The sequence below is a fragment of the Hemitrygon akajei genome, chromosome 12 (genome assembly GCF_048418815.1).
Source record: "Hemitrygon akajei chromosome 12, sHemAka1.3, whole genome shotgun sequence".
In the NCBI taxonomy this organism is placed as follows: domain Eukaryota; kingdom Metazoa; phylum Chordata; class Chondrichthyes; order Myliobatiformes; family Dasyatidae; genus Hemitrygon; species Hemitrygon akajei.
In genome coordinates, this window is record NC_133135.1 from 27,062,835 (window position 1) to 27,084,581 (window position 21,747).

Consider the following 21,747-nt stretch of genomic DNA (forward strand, 5'->3'; position numbering starts at 1 on the left):
ATATCAAAATTCACCACTAGTAGCTGAAACATTAATGCTATGAGGTGTCTACTCTTGATGAAGGGTCTTGACCTGAAATTTCAGCTCTTTATTCCTCTCCATCGATGTTGCCCGACCTGCTGAGTTCCCCCAGCATTCTGTGTGTGCTACTCAGGATTTCCAGCAGAATCTCCTGTCTTAATACTATGAAGTGAACTGCCAACATCATTCAATAATATTAAACCACAGAAAAGCAGTGTAAGACTATTCATTAAAGCATTTCAGGTTCAATAGTGGTCAACTTTTAGAATTCATACACTGAAATATGTTTACTTGAAAGAACGAAGTATATTGACATTGCTCATTTTGCAGCCAGTGGAATGCTTCTGCAACATACATGGGGGTAGCCTACTTGACTCTCTCTACATCCATATTAATGAGATTGGAACCATAGCATCCAAGGGCTACTTTCTACAAATGTATTCCAAAAGAACTCATCTGTATTTGTCCTAGAAGCAGCAAATAGTAACTATTTTTCAACAAGGTTTACAATCTCACTATTTCATATCTCCCAAAAAAAATCTCTCACATTCTGAGCAGTTTGTCTGTAAAGTCGACTAGTAGAGCTATGTTAAGAATGCATTACCTATTGCATTAGATTCAGCACAATTCAGAAGGCAAGCATTTTAATAGATCACTAGTAACATTTCCCAGTGTATCACTGTGACCTGTGGGAAGTGGTTGAGGGTCATTTGAAAGAATGTGTGATGAAATCAGAATTTTCTAATTGCTTAAATGGCTCATTCTGCTGAGCTCAATGACTATTCAAAAATCAATTGCCTCAGAGTCATTTCCAGTCCTTCTTGACGTAAAACAACATTGACTTTGGAGTGCAAATACCAGTTAATAAAAATTGAAAATGCTGCAATGCAATTGAAGAAAGAACTGGTGAACATTTCAGATCAATCATAAATGAATTGACGTGATCCTTAGCACTTCCATTCACGAGGGATACATGTTCCTTTCTAAATTTAGAGGAACTGGAAGAGTTATCAGTGCAGCTGGGAGAAGTTAACATCACTAAATACTCCAGAAAATAACCATACTCAAGCAACTATTGTGCAACACATAGAACGAATGAGGTACAGGTATACCCCTTCCACACGGTGAGGGGAAAAGTCTCATCAGTTATTCAAAATGACTCTCTGGTGCCCTTTAACATCCTGGCTCTAAAGTAGGGATGGTATTTGTGCAGTTTAGGGAAAATGGAATAGTTTAGGGGTATTTATATGAACAGAGCATTGACAATAATGAATCAGCCAATGAATTGGAGCTGGGGCAGGGAATATAATTCACCACAAACTAGTTAATTTACGTAAAGCAGGAAGGAAATAGAAACCATGGAAAATTTTGCTCTCTAAAAGCAAAACAGTTTCTCTAGAAAAGAGCAGTGCATAACAGATAGTTATATTCTAATTATGTCAATAAATTCAGTCATAGCCACTTATAACTGTATGATCCCTAGCAACTCTCATTAGCTTGAGCATTATCACTACGTGCAGTCTGCTATGAATCTCTACACTTGACACAATTGCTAGGAATGCAGATTGAGAATTCAACATGCTACTCTAGGAATAAATGCAAGAATAATGTCACAACGTGACAATCATAGTACAAAAATTCAGTATCACCAGTACGCCAATCTTTCTGGCTGTCTATTGTAAGAAGTTGAAACCTGGTTCAATGCCTAAAAACGTAATTATTTTTAATTTATAGCAAAATTTCAGGCATGCCTCTTTGAAGTAATTTATAAATTAGTTTTAATTTGTTGCAATAATTGCAAGTCCTGTAATGCTGATGATGACATACAAAGCCATTAGATGTATTTTTACTCGCGTTTAGTTGTGTATTACCTTAAGCACTTAAAAGTGTAGAGATTTGATTCATCTGAATCAGATGAACTGTTTGATTCTTTTAATATATAATGTCTCCAGTCATATAAAATTGGACAAGCAATGGAATTTATAAAGGATTGTAAGAGAGAGAGAGAGGGAGCTGTACATGGGAGGGATTAAGTAGATAATTATAAGGAGAATGGTCTATAGAGAAACAATACTGTAACAGGCCCTTCCAACCCAACGACCTTATGCACACCAATTACACCCATGTGACCAACTAACCTGTACTCATTTATGGAATGTAAATATAATAAAGAGATTAGAATAATAGACTCCCAGCCTCCCAGATGGCCACATCTGCATCAGGTGTGTTGAGCTGCAGCTCCTTAGGGACCAGGTTAGGGAACTGGAGATGCAGTTCAAAGACCTTTGTCTGGTCACAGAAAGTGAGGAGGTTATGGAGAGGAGGCAAGTAGTCACACCCGGGCCCCGCGTAACGGTCAGGAGAGGGAAGGACAAGAGGCAGATACTAGAGAGTACCCCTGTGGCTGTCCTGCTTAACAGTAAGTACTTCTGTTTGAGTACTGTTGGGGGTGGAGACATACCTGGGGGAAGCAACAGTGGTCGCGCCTCTGGCACAGAGTCTGGCCTTGTGACTCAGAAGGGCAGGGAAAGGAAGAGGATGGCAGCAGTGATAGGGGACTCTATAGTTAGGGGGTCAGACAGGCAATTCTGTGGATGCAGGAAAGAAACATGAATGGCAGTTTCCTCCCAGCTGCCAGGGTCCAGGATGTTTCTGATCGTGTCCATGATATCCTGAAGTGGAAAGGTGAACAGCCAGAGGTCATGGTTCATTTTGGTACCAATGGAATAGGTAGGAAAACGGAAGAGGCCCTGAAATCAGACTACAAGGAGTTAGGAAAGAAGCTGAGAAGCAGGACTGCAAGGGTAGTAATCTCAGGATTACTACCTCTGCCACGTGACAGTGAGTATAGGAATACAGTAAGGCGGAGGATAAATGTGTGGCTGAGGGATTGGAGCAGGGGACAGGGATTCCAATTTCTGGATCATTGGGACATCTTTTGGGGCAAGCATGGCCTGTACAAAAAGGACGAGTTGCACTTGAATCTGAGGGGAACCAATATCTTGGCAGGGAGGTTTGCTAAGGCTATTGGGGAGAGTTTAAACTAGAATTGATGAGGGGTGGGAACCGAACTGAAGAGATGGAGGAAAGGGGCGGTTGGCTCATAGATAGAGAAAGCTTGCAGACAGTACAAGAGGGAGGATAGGCAGGTGATACAGAAGGAACACCCTCAGACTGATAGTTTGACATATGTCTATTTTAATGCAAGAAGTATCATGAACAAAGCGGATGAGCTTAGAGCGTAGATCAGTACTTGGAGCTATGATGTTGTGGCCATTACAGAGACTTGGATGGCTCAGGGGCAGGAATGGTTACTTGAGTCCAGGCTTTAGATGTTTCAGAAAGGACAAGGAGGGAGGCAAAATAGGTGGAAGCGTGGCTCTGCTGATCAGAGATAGTGTCACGGCTGCAGAAAAGGGGGAAGTCATGGAGGGATTTTCTACTGAGTCTCTAAGGGTGGAAGTTAGAAACAGGAAGGGGTCCATAACTCTACTGGGTGTTTTTCATAGACTACCCAATAGTTACAGGGACATCAAAGCGCAGATAGGGAGACAGATTCTGGAACGGTGCAGTAATAAAAGGGTTGTTGTGATGAGAGATTTTAATTTCCCCAATATTGATTGGTATCTCCCTGGAGCAAAAGGTTTAGATGGGGTGGAGCTTGCTAGGTGTGTTCAGGAGAGCCTACAGGAAGAGAGGCTGTACTTGATCCGGTATTGGGAAATGAACCTGATCAAGTGTCAGGTCTCTCAGTGGAAAAGCATTTTGGAGATAGTGATCACGATTCTAGCTCCTTTACCAGAGCATTGGAGAGGGACAGGAGCAGACAAGTCAGGAAAACATTCAATTGGAGTAAGTGGAAATATGAGGCTATCAAGCAGGAACTTGGAAGCATAAATTGGGAGCAGATGTTCTCAGGCAAATGTACAGCAGAAATGTGGTAAATGTTCAGCAGATATATGCGTGGCCTTCTGCATAGGTACGTTCCAATGAGACAGGAAAAGGATGGTAGGGTACAAGGACCATGCTGTACAAAGGCTGTTGAAAATCTGGTCAAGAAGCTTATGAAAGCTTCAAAAAATTAGGTAATGATAGAGATCTAGAAAATTATAAAGCTAGTAGGGTGGAGTTTAAGAATGAAATTAGGAGAGCCAGTATATACTGCCTCTGCCTCTGTCTCCCAGAATCCCCCTGGAACACCCAAACAATCTCCAAACTGCAAATCACAGGCTCCAGCAGTTCCAGAATCACATCCAAGATTAGAAACAAATATAAGAGACATGAATGAAATGAAATGTGGATCCAGAGATACAATGGACTGTATTAGCACCTGACTTCATCTGCTAGCTAAGCTATCTGTCATCACAGTTCAAGCCATCATCCTCTGTTTTGCTGAACTCATTGACTTCATCCACTTTGCCTCCAACTTCCACCCTGCCCTCAAATTCACCTGGTCCATTTCCTCCACCTCCCTTCTCTTTCTCGATGTCACTGTCTCTGTCTCCAGAGGCAACTTATCCACCGATGTCTATTACAAACCCACGAACTCTCACAGCTACCTGGACTATACCTCATCCCACCTGCTACTCGTTAAAATGTCATCCCCTTCTCTTAACTCTGCACTCAGGATGAGGCTTTTCACTCTAGAACAAAGGAGATGTCCTCCTTTTTCAATGAAAGGGGCTTCTCTTCCTCCACCATCAACTCTGTCCTCAACCGCATCTCTTCCATTTTATGCACGTCTGCTCTTAACCCATCCTCCTGCCACCTTATCAGGGATAGGTTTCCTCTTGACCTCACCTACCACCCCACCAGCCTCCACATCCAGCATATAAGTCTCCAAAACTTCCATTACCTTCAATGGAATCCCACCACAGCCCCCCCCCCCCCCACACACGCACTTTCTGCTTTCCACTGGAATCACTCCCTATGCAGCTCCCTTGTCCACTCGTCCCTCCCCACTGATCTCCCTCCTGGCACTTATCCTTGTAAGCAGAACAAGTGCTATACCAGCCCCTACACTTCCTCCCTCACTACCATCCAGGACCCTAACAGTCAGTTCAGATGAGGCGACACTCCACCTGTGAGTCTGTTGCAGTCATGTACTGTATTTGGTGAACCTGGTGTGGCCTCCTATACATCAGTGAGACCCAATGTAGATTGGGAGACTGCTTCACCAAGCACCTACACTCCATCTGCTGGAACAAGCGGATCTCCCAATAGCCACCCATTTTAATTCCACTTCCCATTCCCATTCCATTCTGATATGTACATCCATGGCCTCCTCCACTGTCGTGCTGAGGCCACACTTAAGTTGGAGGAACAACGCCTTATATTCCATTTGGGTAGCCTCCAAGCTGATGGTATGAACATCAATTTCTCAAAGCTCTGCTAATGCCCCCCACCCCCACTCACCTTCTCCATTTCCCATCCCCTTTTCCTTGTCTTTACCTTTACTTTGCTATGAGATATTTATGATTGTGCAGATTACATGGAAATAAACACATTGTAGCGTAGTATATGTATGACATAATATGCAACCTCTCAAACTATCATCACCTATGATATAGACTACAGAGGATAAGTACAATAAAGACAAAGCCCTTTCATTAATATCCCCAGCATGCTTATTAGACTACAAAGGTAAAGATGAAAAATTTAACTACCAGTTAATAGACTTATTGTGTAAAAACTTATGCTTTGAGAACTGAGTTCACAGCAAATTTCTATGGAGTGCAAATGTGACCTTCCTCTGTTGATATGTGCCAAATGAAAGCATATACACTTAACTGAAGGTTACAATGCAGCAAATGTACAAATTATCACCAGCATAGAACAGAGAACAATGAGACAAATCTTTTCAGCCTATACAGAACCCATATTCTGCCATTCCCTGCATTTCATGTGTCTAACAGCCACTGAAATGCCACAATCATATCTGACTCCACCAGTACCCCAGTAAACCACCCAGAACACTTACCAATAACAGTGTAAAACAAGGTAATGTGCCCTTCACATCTCCTTTAAACTTTCCCTTCTCACCTTAAAAGCATGTCCTATGTGATATTTACATTATCGCAGAAAGCTATGGCACAGAAACAGGCCATTCGGCTCAGCTAGTCGATGCTGAACCATTTAAACTGCCAATTTCCATCAACCTGCACCCAGACCGTTGCCCTCCATCCCTCTCCCATCCGAGTTTCTCTTAAACGCTGAAATTGAAATTGCTTTCCGATTGTACACCTGAGTCGAATTCCCACTTTCTAAAGTTAAGTGTTATTTACAGGCTCAAAGAAGAAATAAAAACTCTTGAAAACCAAGAAGCCCAAATTTCATCTAACGAACAACTGTTACTGAAAAAACTGAAAGCAACAGAAAGATCGACAGCAGATATAATTAAGGTAAGTTATTCAGTGTAATTCATTAATTCATGATACATTAATAGTTCTAATATGTTGTTACTGGAGGATAATACAACATAATTTTGCCTTCAAATTGTTTGCACATGTTGAACGTATAAAAGTGTTGCACACATGCTACTTGTTTGATTGCCCGTTCACTACCTCAATTAGTCTTAAACTTCTGAACAGTTTCCAGGGAGGTAATCCTATTTCAAGGAGCCAAACTTACCAGAGAGTAAAAAGGTGTTTTAAGCAGTCTGTAGAATCTAGGGTTTTTCAATTTACACTGATCAGTTAAAGAGAAACAATAAACCTTCTTAAAGAACAATTGCACATATTCAAAGACAAGCTCAAACTGAACATTGCTTGCAATGATTGTTTTTCTTCCTATAATATAACATTTGGAATTTTGTGTCTTATGTACTATACGTCGTCAAAAAATAGTAGGCTAAAATCCACCCCAAATTGAGCAAGTTATCCAGATTGAGTCAATGAAGTGTACAGGAAGTGCTAGGTAGTCCCCAACCTGATGGCATGTACATTGATTTCTCTAATTTCTAGTAATTTCTACCCCCCCCTTTCTGTCTTTTCCCATTCCCCATTCTGGCCCCCCTTTTACCCCTTCTCATCTCCTCACCTGCCTATCACCTCCCACTATGCCCTTCTTCCGTCCCTTTCTCCCATGGTCCACTCTCTTCTCCTATCGGGTTCCTTCTTCTCCAGCCCTTTAACTTTTCCAACTACCACCTCACAGCTTCTCACTTCATTCCTCCCCCCCCCCCCCTATTTTCATCCATCTGGCTTCACTGATCACCCTTACAGCTTTTACTCCTTGCCCCCACCAACTCCGAAACCTTCTGTTCTGGCTTCTTTCCCCTTCCACTCCAGTACTGATGAGGTCTTGGCCTGAAACGCCAACTGTTCATACCTCTCCATAGATGTTGATTGAGCTGCAGCGTTCCTCCAGGATTTCTTGTGTGTTACTTCAATCACTGGTGTTGTAATTGGATGCAACATTAAGTTGCCTGATACAGCACCGTATGATTTTAACAACCTTGCACAAATATTTAACGAAGAACGAAGAGCTAAATTCTCTTGTAGGCTTGGCTGACTTTACTATGAGAAGTCAATTACTGTGTTTCTCAATTTATTGCTGTTTATGTGGAATCTGTAAAAGAACTTTCAAGCTATTAATTTTAAATGCTACAAGGAGGTACAATGATCAGTTGCATTCCTGGATCAGAATCAGGTTTATTATCACCGGCATGTGTCGTGAAATTTGTTAACTTAGCAGCAGCAGTTCAATGCAATACATCATCTAGATGAAAAAAACTAAATAAAATAATAATAATAATAATTATTATTATTATTATTATTATTAATAAATAAATTAGAGTATACGTATATTGAATAAATTTTTAAAAATCATGCAAAAAAACAGAAATAATATATATTTAAAAAGTGACGTAGTGTCCAAGGGTTCAATGTCCATTTAGGAATCAGATGGCAGAGGGGAAGAAGCTGAGTGTGTGCCTTCAGGCTTCTGTATCTCCTACCTGATGGTAACAGTGAGAAAAGGGCATGCCCTGGGTGCCAGGTGTCCTTAATAATGGACGCTGCCTTTCTGAGACACTGCTCCTTGAAGTTGTCCTGGGTACCTTGTAGGATAGTATCCACGATGGTGCCGACTAAATTTACAACCCTCTGCAGCTTCATTCAGTCCTGTGCAGTAGCCCCTCCATACCAGACAGTGATGCAGCCTGTCAGAATGCTCTCTTCAGTAAATCTATAGAAGTTTTTGAGTCGACATACTAAATTTCTTCAAACTCCTAATGAAGTACAGTATAGTCACTGTCTTGCCTTCTTTATAACTGCATCAATATGTCAGGACCAGGTTAGATCCTCAGAGATCTTGACACCCTGGAGTTTGAAGCTGCTCACTCTCTCCACTTCTAATCCCTCTGTGAGAATTGGTATGTGTTCTTTCATTACCCTTCCTGAAGTCCACAATCAACTTTTTTGTCTTACTGACGTTGAGTGCCAGGTTGTTGCTGTGGCACCATTCCACGAGTTGGCATATCTCGCTCCTGTACGCCCCCTTGTCACCAACAATGGTTGCATCATCAGCAAATTTATAGATGGTATTTGAGCTATGCCTAGCTACACAATCATCTGTATATAGCGAGTAGAGCAGTGGGCTAAACATAGTCGGTTTCAGTGCACCAGTGTTGATTATCAGCAAAGAGGATATGTTATCACCAATCCGCACAGATTGTGGTCTTCCAGTTAGGAAGTCGAGGATCCAATTGTAGAGTGAGGTACAGAGGCCCAGGTTCTGCAACGTCTCAATCAAGGCTGTGGCAATGATGGTATTAAATGCTGAGCTATAGTCGATGAACAGCATCGTGATGTAGGTGTTTGTGTTGTCCAGGTGGTCTAAAGCCGTGTGCACAGCCATTGAGAATACATCTGCCATAGAACTATTGTGGCGAAAGGCAAATTGCAATTGGTCCAGGTCCTTGCTGAGACAGGAGTTCAGTCTAGTCATGACCAACCTCTCAAAGCATTTCATCACTGTAGATGTGAGTGCTACCGGGTGATAGTCATTAAAGCAGCCCACATTATTCTTAGGCACTGACATAATTGTTGCCTTTTTGAAGCAAGTGGGAACTTCCGCCCGTAGCAGTGAGAGGTTGGAAATGTCCTTGAATGCCCCTGCCAGTTGGTTGACACAGGTTTTCAGAGCTTTTCCAGGTACTTCATTGGGAACTTCCGCCTTGCGAGGGTTCACTCTCTTTAAAAACAGTCTAACATCGGCCTCTGAGACACACATTGCCATCAGATGCAGCAGGGATCTTCACAGCTGTAGTGGTATTCTCCTTTTCAAAGCAGGCATAGAAGGCATTGATTTCATCTGGTGGTGAGGCATTCATGCTATTGGGTTTTGCTTGAATGTCTTGCAAATTCTGCTAGAGTTGTTGTACATCTGAAGTCACCTCCAGCCTCATTTGAAATTGTCTCTTCACCCTTGAAATAGCCCTCCACAAATCATACCTGGTTCACTCCTTATTGGTAGCCCATCTATAAAGTAAATGTTTAGTAACCAACATATTATTAAATAGAATAGACTTTTATACTTCCCACAATCATCCTCATCCCAAATGTAAGCATGCTACTTAGAAACTAGAATATTTTAGCTCATATTTTGGGATATATGAGTGGTTGCTGACTGTCAGTAAGTGTTGGGAAATAGAAGTCATTCTATGAATATATAACTGAAATGCTCGTTTAAATGTCATTCAAAGGACTACTATCTCATATTCTACAGTTCTTTCGAACTCCGATTCAGAGTTTATTGTTCACATGTACATGGAAACGTACAGTGAAATGTACCATTTGCATTAACAATCAACATACCTAAGGACTTGCTGGTGGCAGCCTGCAAGAGTCACCTCTGATTCCGGCTTAACGTATCATACTCACAATGCTCAGCAGAAACATCAAAACAGAACACGACAAGCACCCAAACAACAACAGCAAAATAAGACTCTTTCCTTCCTCCTACCCGCCCACACACTTGGAAAATCCCTTTAAGTCCAGGACAGGCCTTCAGTTTCCAGTTCCCAGTCTTCAGGCTTCAGACTTCAAAGCTAAAGTAAATTTATTATTGAAATACATATATGTCACCATATATACCACTGAGACTCATTTGTGAGCATACTCAATAAATCTGTGGAATAATGATCATAACAGAATCAATGAAAGACCGTACCCCTCTGGTTCAAGAGCTTGATGGTTGAGTGATAATGAACTGTCCCTGAACATGATAGTGAGAGTCCTGAAGCTGCTGTACCTCCTTCCTGATGGAAGCATCAAGAAGAGAGCATGTCTCTGATGATGGAAGCTGCTTCCTGTGACAGCGTTTCATGTAGATGTGCTCAAAGGTGGGGAGGGCTTTACCTGTGATGGACTGGGCCAGGGCTACTACTACTTGTAGGTTTTTCCATTTAAGGGAATTAGTGTTTCCATATCAGGCTGTGACATAATCAGCCAATATACTCCCCTCTACACATCAATAGATATTTGTCAAAGTTTTAGATGTCATGCTGGATCTCGGCAAACTCCTAAGGAAATAGATGCTTTGTCAATATTTCTTCAAAATTACACTTACGTCCTGGGCCCAGAACAGGTCCTCAGAAATAACAACACCGAGGAAAGTAGAGTTGCTGACCCTCTCCACCTCTGATCCTCCAATGAGGACTGGTTTATGGAGCTCTGGTTTGTTCTCCTGAAGTCAATAATCAGCTCCTTTGTCTTGCTAACATTGAGTAAGACATTATTCTCATGGCACCACTCAGTCAGATTTTCAATCTCCCTCATACATATGGTAATTCATCACCACCTACGACACTGGTGTCATCAACAAACTTGAATATGGCATTAGAGCTGTGCTTGATAAGTGTGAAGCGAATAGAGCAGGCGGTAAGCACACAGCCTTGTGGTGCACCAGTGTTGATGGAGATTGTGGAGGAGATGTTGTTGTCAATCCAAACTTACTCGCGTCTGCAAGTGAGGGAATTGAGATCCAAGAACTTGTCATTCATTAACAAGTTAAGTATTTCTCTTACAAAGTTTTTAAAAATGAATTCTTAATAAGGTCAATGCAATATAGTAAGGCTTGTATTTAATATAAGATCGGTTTTTTTTCCAGGAACACAATCAATTCTTATAAAAATTTATTTTTATTATCTCTTTACAGGCAGCACAGGCCGAGAGTGATCGAAGTAAGAAAACAATGTTATTATTTGCTTCATAGTAATTTTCAATTATGTTCTGTAAATGTCTGCATTATATTGATGACTATTGTGTCCCTGTTCATAGATCAGGTAAAGTTTGTACGCTCGGAGTTTTCAAACCCTGCAAAACAATATCAGTCTCAGGTAAAGCAGAGAAAATCAAGTCCAGAATTTGAAACACAAGACTCAGGAGGGTCCAAAGCAGGTAGGTTCATGTGATTGGGTACCTTTCATTTCTTCCCAAAGGCTCAAATCTTATGGGCAGCAATGAAAACCAGGATCTTTGCTGATCTTCAAGGAACTTTTCTGCTCATTAACACCGAATCAAACTCTGTGCCATCCAGCAGCAACCTGGAGAAAGCTAAATGCATAATTGGGCTAAAGAATTCTTATAAGGAGAATATCAGGAAGCATGAAAAAATACCCAATGCATATAATAGAGAACAAAATAAAAGTTGGATCATATATGCAGAGAAACATCATAAAATATAAAATATGAGTTTTTAAAAATACTAATTTTTAAAAATGTATATGTTTAAACATTATTCAATCACAATCTGTCTGGACAAATTTAATCTTCCACGGCTTGAGAATTTGTTCAACTGTAACAGGATGTGATTTAAAAACTTAATTCCACTTCATTTAACAAGACTTTTAAAGGCTTTTCTCCTGTTTCTTCACACATTCCAAAGACATACTGCTTCATAGGTTAATTGGTCATTTAAATTGTCCTGTGATTAGGCTAGGGTTAGATCAGTGGGTTGCTGGGCCCAGTATGCCAGAAGGGTCTGTTCCACACTATTTTTCTAAGTAAATAAATATAGAGATAGAGTGAGTATATCCCTCTCACCAAAGAGGCAAAATTGTTATGGTGCTCCTTCAATGATTTCACAAATATCCTGTATAGTTAAAGCTAGATTTTCTTACTTTTGCACAAGATCCCCTTTACAATTAAGACCATTCACCTTGCTAGTTGTTGACTGTAACTGCATGCTACAAGCTGGAGCACTCTGGGTAGCAGCATTCAGCTGACCCTCTCGCATAAAGATGTTTTTCTATTCTTCTGGGGAGGGAGTTAATAGGACTGCGTAAAGACTAAAATGGGATGGTAGTGGTGTTAGTGCTACTTAATAGTCGGTGTGGTCTGTTCGGCTGGAAAAACTTGCTTTCATGCTGTTGGATTCAATGACCTGATACAGATTGCCATCCGATGAGAACCAGCACCTTTAGTTACAGTGGAACTCTGGTTACGACTTACACTGTGCCAGACTGGCAGATTTTCTGAAGTTGTTTCTGGAGATGAGGGTTAACCTAGGAAGAGAAATTGAGTTGCCTGGGACTCTACCTGCTGGAATTCAGATGAATGAGAGAAGATCTTAGAGTAACATATGACAAAATGAAAGAGATAAATAAGATAGAGTCAGGAAAGCTAGCTCTACTGGTAAGTGAAACTAGAACGCGAGGACATAGCCTCAGGATTTGGGGGGATAGGTTTAAGATGGAGATGAGGAGAAACTGCTTTCCCCAGAGAGTAGCGAATCTATGGAACTCTCTGCTCAGTGAACAATAGAGGCTACTTCACTAAATATATTTATGAAAGAGTTAGTTAGAGTTTTGCATACCAGGGGTATTATGGGTTATGGGGAAAAGTAAGGTAGTATAGCTGAGTCCACAGCCAGTTCAGACAGAATCGTACTGAACGGCGCAGGAGGTTTGACAGGCCATCTGTCCTACTCCTGCATCTATCTCTTCTGTTTCATTTTTGGAAATTTCTTCAATTCATTTTTCACTTACTTTCTCATATGTTACACAATAACAGTATTTTTCAGTAAACCTGTTAAATATAAATATGTTTCACCAAAGAGATGGGAAATAAGGAAAGTCAGTAACAAAGCCCAGTAATAGAAAGAATGCACACATTTCTTCCAAAACAATGAGAAATCCTTTTGATTATTAGTCAGTCAAGAAACAACTTTTTTATAACAGTAAGAATTGATCCTGTGATGATTAAGGAAAAAGTTTTTGCTAACCTTTATAAATATTTTCTGAATAGCTTTGTTTGCAGTGGAAATCAATGTCCAAAAGGATATGAAGACTGGAGAAAGCACCGTTCTATCGACTGTACCAGTGATGATCGATGAAATCCAAAACAAGGGTGTGAAGGTTTATGAAGATAGGGCAAAATCAGTATATGCTTTGCATAGTGATGGAGGACTGATTCAGAATGGTGTCAATGACATGACTCATGAGGAGGTGGAAGCATTGTTACAAAAGGCTGGTGAGAAACAGGCGACTATTCCTGTGGCTTGTCATGCCCCAGTTTACTCAAGTTCCTACAGCAGCTCCCACTATCCTAAAATGTTTATCAATGAGCAGATGGACTCTGAGCCGAGGATTCAAGAAAACATGACTGAAAGTGAAGGAATTGAGAGGCATGATCCAGTGAAGGCTCAAGTTTATCGAACCAATGATGGTGACACAGATCTGGAAAGGAATTTGCCCAGTTATCAACAGGCAATGGTCACTCCTACTACTTCCTTATCCTGCCCAATATCTAATTGCTGGTCTCCGAGTTCCACACGAAGCCAGAGTCGACAAAGTTATGAGTCGCCATTACCTGAAAATGAGCTGAATTCAGTGCAGCTTCCTTGTCACCCACCCAGGGACAATTACCGCAAGGCCGTGTTTGTCAATTCTGAACTCAATCATGACGGCAGAGCTTCTACTACGTCTGAAAATTTAGACAGTGGGTTTAACGTTTGCCATTCCTCACCTTCTACCATTGACACTGAGGAACCAGTTACTATGGTCTTCATGGGCTACCACAATGTCGATGACGAAAATGAAACCAGCAAAGTTTTAGGGTTTGAAGGAGCGATCCGAGCAGAACTGGTCATGATCAGTGATGATGATGATGATGATGATGATGAGGTGAATGCACATCAAGCAAATAACCTCACTAATCCTGTATTCCATCCCGTTCCTCTTTCAACTGCGAATGAGATACATAAAACATCATATGCTGCTATAACTCTATCTGCAGGGAATAACTCCCTCCCAAGGAAATCCATTTTGATCTCAGGCCGAGATAATAATCATTCTCCCTACAGAAATTACTCTGGTGACCAGGTGGATAAAGACGGAATCTACAGTGACTCCACAGTGTCAGGTACAAATAACAAACAGAAGTGTCGTTGTTGTTCTATTATGTGACAAGTTACTAAGTTATATCTGAAATGGAAAGCCTTTCTTGCTGTTACTAATGGGTTAATCTTGTGCAGAATGGACAACATGTATCCTGAATGTAAAACTGCTGGTTATTATTTTCTTTAGTGTTATGCCACTCATCCACTAACAAGCTTTAAGGCAAAGAAAGTAATTAAAACCTAACTGTGCATGAGAAACCTTATCAATTGGCACAGACACCACAGTGCCCATTTCAGCAAAATCTGAGCAGGAATCATACCTTCCTGATATATTTCATGCTTTACACCAGGGGCTCCCAACCTGGAATTCACGGACCCCTTGGTTAATGGCAAGGCTCCATGGCATAAAAAGAAGGGAAGCCCTGCTTTACACTGAGCACATCAGAATTTACAGGGACAGAAAAGTCTATCATCACTTTTCCCAACATTTGAAGAACAATCTATACTACAGCATTTTCCAGGACTTCTTAATCACTTGCTTTGCAAATTTCTAAGAAATTCCCTCTTGAACTTGCAAACACCATCTACTTTCAAACAGCCTTTTGTGCGGCTGTGTGTTGTGTGTATGAGTATGAAGAGTGTGACGTGTGTGACGTGTGTGTGTGTGTGTGTGTGTGTGTGTGTGTGTGTGTGTGTGTGTGTGTGTGTGTGTGTGTGTGTGTGTGTGTGTGTGTGTGTGTGTGTGTGTGTGTGTGTGTGTGTGTGCGCGTGCGTGCACTGATATGCATACACATGCACATTATTCCATTACCACAAACACAAGATCTTCTACCTCAGACATCGTTTTCCTTCCCATCTTCCTAATATCTAGAAATCTACAATCTTTATTTTAAAGTAATCAATGTCTGAGCTTCCATACTCCTCTAGTATAAAGAATTTCAAATATGCATCTCCCAATGAATGATGAAATCTTTACTGATTTCACTCCTGAATACCCTGTCACTTAATGCTAATTCTAGACTCGGTATCCTGGGGTAACATCCAACCTGCATCTACCTTATGTCAAGCCCTCAAAATATTTTCTGTGCTTCAATGAGGACATATCTCAACCTTTCAAATTCTGGAGATTAGATCTCAGGACTGCTCAATAACATCATGTAAGACATGTCTGATAACTCAGGAACCAGTCTGGTGAATTTTCGCTTCACTCTCTCTGCAATCAGTCTTTTCCAGAAGGAAAGGAGACCAAATTATACATGATGTTATCTGTACAGATGTCAGCACAGGTAGGTAAGGTAGTGAATGAGGCAGAGGGATATTTCCTTCATTGACTGAGGCATAGAATGTAGGAACAGGGAAGTTACAGTAGCATTGTTAGGCCACAATGGAGTACTGTGTACATTTCTAGCCATCACGCTTTAGGAATTACAGCATTGCATTATTAAGGACTCAGAGGTTGTTGCCTGAGAGGATTCAGTTTCGAGGAGAAACTGAATGGGCTGGGTTTTGTTTTCCATGGAGTGGAAGAGTTTGCAGGGAGATCTGTATACATACACAAAATTATGAGGATCATGGATATGAAAGCTGCTCCCCATTGCACAGAATGCACATCTTGATGGCATAGGTTTAGGATAAGGGATAAAAGGAAATCTAAGGAAGACTTTTTCTCCCCCAGAAAGTGTGTGGTTAGAACCTAGAATACACTGTTTGATGGGGTGATAGATGGAGATAACCCACAATGAACTGCTAAGGTGGAGAACTGAATCAGTGCTGATAAATGGCATTAGTATAAATACTTAATGATTAGCATCGAAATGATGGGCCAAAGGGCCTGCATGACCATGCGACCCTATGACAAATATGTCAGCAAGCAGTTATTTGCACAGGGGATAGCAAAAATTTGGAGCTTTCTTGATTGCAATGCTGTTAAGAATGGGTAAATTGAACTTGATAAGACTAGGTGATAGATTTTTTGTTAGTCGATGCTAGGATTCAACAGAGTTAAAGTACAGATAAAACTTGATCCCTGTCTTTCATGGAATGTGATCCAGTGTTGAATATATATCCCAATTATAACTTGAAACAATAAAATCTTAATTCTATAATCCTGAAGATATGCTGCTTTCAATCAACATTTTACTACAGAATTCATCACTCTGAAAGTATCTCTGAAATTAATACAATCACTGACAAACAGCAAATCAAATGCAAACTATACAAATAATCTCCTTTTGCTTTTCTACTTTTGTACACCTGATTCTGTTATAATGCTGTAGATCTGTAGTTTGAACATACCACTAACGTTATTACCTTGTAAAATAAATTTTCATGTAATCATCTTTCTGTAAATAAACATTTCTTCATTTAACTTATTCCTATTCTTTTTGTAATTATTGACAGTTGTATAAACAAAAATGTTCTGCAGCATTGACATACCTCCACAAATATCTGATGCAACATAAATAACTAATGACTGTATTATACTTTTGATGCGTAAGACAATTAACTGCCTGGGAAATATTCCTAATTATTAGTGCTTTTGGACTGCAATGTTTAAATAATTTAAAGTTGCTTTCAAGAAGTTGCTTTTGTTATGATTTCATATTTACTTTATATTTCTGATTATTTTCTATGAAAGGAATACAAGATGCATCATTACTATACATAACAAATCAGTTGATTATTATCAACACACACAAAATGCTGGTGAAACACAGCAGGCCAGGCAGCATCTATAAGGAGAAGCACTGTCGACGTTTCGGGCCAAGACCCCTCGAAGGGTCTCGGCCCGAAACGTCAACAGTGCTTCTCCTCATGGATATACTTCTCCTTATAGATGCTGCCTGGCCTGCATTTTGTGTGTATTGTTTGAATTTCCAGCATCTGCAGATTTCCTCGTGTTTGCTAGTTGATTATTATCAATAGTTTATTTCTATTTATTATTTTAATATGATCTTCATCCATTAAGCAATATTATTTATGATAAAGAATGGTGATAAGTGTGGCACAGTAGCATTGTGGTTAGCACAATGTTTTACAGAACCAGTGACATGGGTTCAATTCCCAACGCTGCCTGTAAGGAATATGTACGTTCTCCCCATGACCATGTGGGTTTCCTCCGGGTGCTCCAGTTTCCTCCCACAGTCCAAAGACATACTGGCTAGTAGGTTAAATAGTCATTGTAAATTGTTCTGTGATTCAGCTAGGGTTTAATTGTGGGGATTGCTGGACACGTCTCCAAGGGCTGGAAGGGCCTATTTCATGCTGTATCCCAACAAATAAATATATATATTGGAAATAAAGCCCTGTACTAATCTAGAGCGCAGAATACTCTTGAGCTGCAGAAGTATTGGGTAATTCTAATGCACTGCATTCATGCACAAGCTCCAGGTCAGTTGCTGATCGGAAACTCTGAGGGGCTGGCTGGTGGGGGTGTAGTCTCAGGATTAAATGTCCCAGCTCTTCATTAATTTGTGGGATGAGTGTCTTCAGGATGGCTTATGAAATGAGATGCTAGGAGAGAATGTAGGAGCCTTTCCAAATGCTTGTATGTTTGATTGATTATTTCTTTGAGCCTTTGCCACTGTTCCCATTAGCTGGACATGGAAGGTTAGTTACCTTGCTTTCATACTTAACCTCTTTTCCTTTAGCAGTGGCCTAAAAGTGTGCTCCAGTTAGACATAAAGGAACTTAGAACTTACATTTTGCCGAGATAAGACAGTGTGTCATAAAAAAATATTGTGTGCACATCTGATGTACGTACAGCTAACCACAACAACAAATACTGAACTCTTTGAACATTAACCAGCACCAGTATTGCGCAAAATTCTGATTCCACTGATCCATGAACCTTAGCAAGATGATGAAATCAGGGAATCCCAAGTACATGTGTGAGCAAATATAACAATATGTGTAAAATTTGTAATTTACCAACTCATTTAGCAGCATTAAATGTAAAGCGACAAACACAGATTTTATTATAATATAATTACATTATATATAATGAAAGAGGATGAGAGGTGACCTGATAGAAATAGACAAGATGATCAGAGGCATAGATAGACTGGACAGCGAGAGCCCTTTTTCAAGGGCAGAAATGGTTAATACAAGGTGGCATAGTTTTAAGGTGATTGGAGGAAAGTAGAGGGGGGATATCAGGGAAGAGTAGTTGGTCCATGAAATGCCCTGCCAGGGATGGAGGTAAAAGCAGATACAGTAAGATCTGTATACAGTTGCAGTAAGGAGATTTAAGTAAGTCTTAGATAGGTACATAGATGATATAAAATTAGGGGCAGTGATGCAAAAAAGAAGAGTTAGATTGATCTTAGAGTTCATTAAAGGTCAGTACAACCTTGTGGACTGAAGGGCCTTACTGTGTTTTAATGTTATATATCCTATGCTCTATTTAACATACATTATATCCAGTCCACATTAATAATTCTCTCTTCTAATACCTAAGCTTTCTAAAATATATGCTTTTATGTAAAATATTAATGCAGGTTGTAGAATGACTTTAGCAAAAGATATGAAACTCCCTTTTCAGCTGCAAGTCAATTCACTAAGTTTACAAGTACTGCTTTAAATGGACAATTGTATCTCACAATACTTCCTTTAATAAACTAAAATGTCCCTATTTACAGTTGACAGTGATAATGATTAAATACAAGTATGCTATAAACTTTAAAAATATGCAAGTATTCTTCCTTTTTCTTTATTCAGTCTGAATGTTAGGTTAAATGTTTTCACTGTTTGCCTGGAAAATAACCTCACTTTCCATTATTAAAAAGAACTTAGTGCAAAGATACAAGTTCAGTTTATAATCTGTTGCAAATATAATCATAATGAAGAAGCCTCTCTGCATTAAGCTGAAAATGCAGTAAGCGATATCCCTCTCCACAATAACTTAAATGTTATTTGTAAGCTTTATGAATAGAGAATAGCATATAACTTTTGATAACTAATATTATTTGTATCAAGTAATAACTCTTATTCATAGAATCATAGACATCTACAGCACATTGCAAGCCCTTCGGTCCACAATGTTGTACCAACCATGTAATCTACTCTAGGAATTGCCTAGAATTACCCTACTGCATAGCCCTCTATTTTTCTAAGCTCCATGTACCTGTCTATAAGTCTCTTAAAAGACCCTATTGTATCTGCCTCTACCACTGTCGCTGGCAGTGCATTCCACACACTTACCCCTGACATCCCCCGAGTTCCTACTTCCAGGCACTTTAAAACTATGCCCCCTCATGTTAGCCATTTCAGCCCTGGAAAAAAGCCTCTGGCTATCCACACAATCAATGCCGCTCTTCATCTTATACACCTCTATCAGGTCACCTCTCATCCTCCATAGCTCCAAGGAGAAACGGCCGAGTTCACTCAACTTATTCTCATAAGGCATGATCGCCATTCCAGGCAACATCCTTGTAAATCTCCTCTGCACTCTCACTATACTATCCACATCCTCCCTGTAGTGAGGTGACCAGAATTGAACACAGTACTCCAAGTGGGGTCTAACTGAGGTCTTATAAAGCTTTAACATTACCTCACAGCTCTTGAACTCAATCCCAAAGTTGATGAAGGCGATCATGCCATACGCCTTCTGAACAACACTGTCAACCTGCGCAGCAGCTAAGAGTGTCCTATGGACACGGACCCCAAGATCTCCCTGATCCTCCACACTGCCATGAGTATTATCATTAATATTATGTTCTGGCTTCAAATTGGACCTACCAAAATGAACCACTTCGCATTTATCTGGGTTGAAGTCCACCTGTCAATTCGCAGCCCAGTTCTGCATCCCACCGATGTCCCGCTGTAACTCCTGACAACCCTCCAGACTATCCACAACACCCCCAACTTTTGTGTCATCAGCAAACTTATTAACCCAGCCTTCTACTTCCTCCTCCAGGTCATTTATAAAAATCACAAAGAGGAGGGGTCCCAGAACAGATCCCTGCAGAACACCACTGGTCACTGTCCTCCACGCAGAATTCGAACCATCTACAACCACCCTTTGCCTTCTGTGTGCAAGCCAATTCTCGATTCACAAAGCAACGTCTCCTTGGATCCCATGCCTCCTTACTTTCTGAATGAGCCTTGCATGAGGAACCTTATTAAATGCCTTACTGAAATCCATATACACTACATCCACTGCTCTGCTTTCATCAGTGTGTTTTGTTTCCTCCTCAAAGAATTCAATTAAGCTCATAAGGCACATAGCCATGCTGAATATCCTAACTGGATTATATCTTTCCAAATGCTCATAAATCCTGTCTCTCAGGATCTTCTCCAACAATTTGCCCACCACCGAAGTAAGACTCATTGTTCTATAATTTCCTGGGTTATCTCTACACCCTTTCTTAAACAAGGGAACAACATTTGCAACCTTCCAATCCTCTGGTACTTCTCCATCCCTAAAGATCATCACCAGAGGCTCAGCAATCTCCTCTCTCGCTTCCCACTGTAGAGTATCTCTCGTCCAGTCCCAGCGACTTACCTAACTTAGTACCTTTTAACAGCTCTAGCACATCCTCTTTCTTAATGTCTATATGCTCAAGTGTTTCGGTCCGCTGTAAGTCATCCCCACAATTGCTAAGGCCCTTTTCACTGGTAAATACTGAATCCTTTGCTTTTCCCATTTGCCTTTAAGCGGACAAATACAAAATACAATTATTTAAGTTATTGCAATAAGTTGAAAATTCTTTAATTGTTTTCTGACTTTAAATATTCAAGAAAATGTTATTGTAAATAAGTGATAGTAAATGTATTTCGATACTTGGAGAGTAGTTCTGAATCAATCTGATTACTGTAAGTCAGGAGTCACGTTTGGGCTAAACCAGGTAAGGTCAGCCTATAACCTTCCCAGAATGATGTTAGTGAAGCAAAAATGTTTCTATATTTTTCTTGTCAAATTCAAAATTATTTAATTAACTATCGTTAGATTTTGCAGTTGCCTGTCACATACCATCTTGGCTTCAAAATATATACCTTGTCTAATAGTTACTGGCAGAGGCTTACAAATACCAGTTCAGCCCAGCATAAGATTACTCTGCCTTTCCAATATATACTATATCATTACATTTTGACTGACAAAGGCAGACACATTCCAATGGACAACATTTTGGATTGCATGTTTGTTTCAGTAGCATTTCAATGAAAGTGGTAATATTATTGATATTGTGTTGAGTGATATTTAACCTGGAGCATTTCAAAATTAATGTAAAGTATGAATTGAAGATCTTATTTACAGAATATATTGAATCGACAGGAACTTAGAATCTGTTAATATTCTCTGTTACAACAGGGACTTCAGTCTTCACTAATCTAATACGCTAATACTTTTGCACATATCCTTTCTCTGCTCTAAGTGCATGG

The 21,747-nt window shown here is 40.2% G+C and overlaps 1 protein-coding gene across 4 annotated transcripts in view; it reads left to right on the forward strand.

The window, feature by feature from the left end:
- palmda (palmdelphin a) overlaps positions 1 to 21,747 on the forward strand; it is a 123,873-nt gene that overhangs the window by 101,569 nt on the left and 557 nt on the right. For all 4 annotated transcript variants that reach the window (XM_073062755.1, XM_073062754.1, XM_073062752.1 and 1 more), the window contains exons 5-8: positions 6,308 to 6,422; positions 11,182 to 11,206; positions 11,304 to 11,423; positions 13,272 to 14,387. In XM_073062755.1, coding sequence (XP_072918856.1) covers positions 6,308 to 6,422; positions 11,182 to 11,206; positions 11,304 to 11,423; positions 13,272 to 14,387 — 1,376 coding nt within the window. The remainder of the gene's footprint in view (positions 1 to 6,307; positions 6,423 to 11,181; positions 11,207 to 11,303; positions 11,424 to 13,271; positions 14,388 to 21,747) is intronic.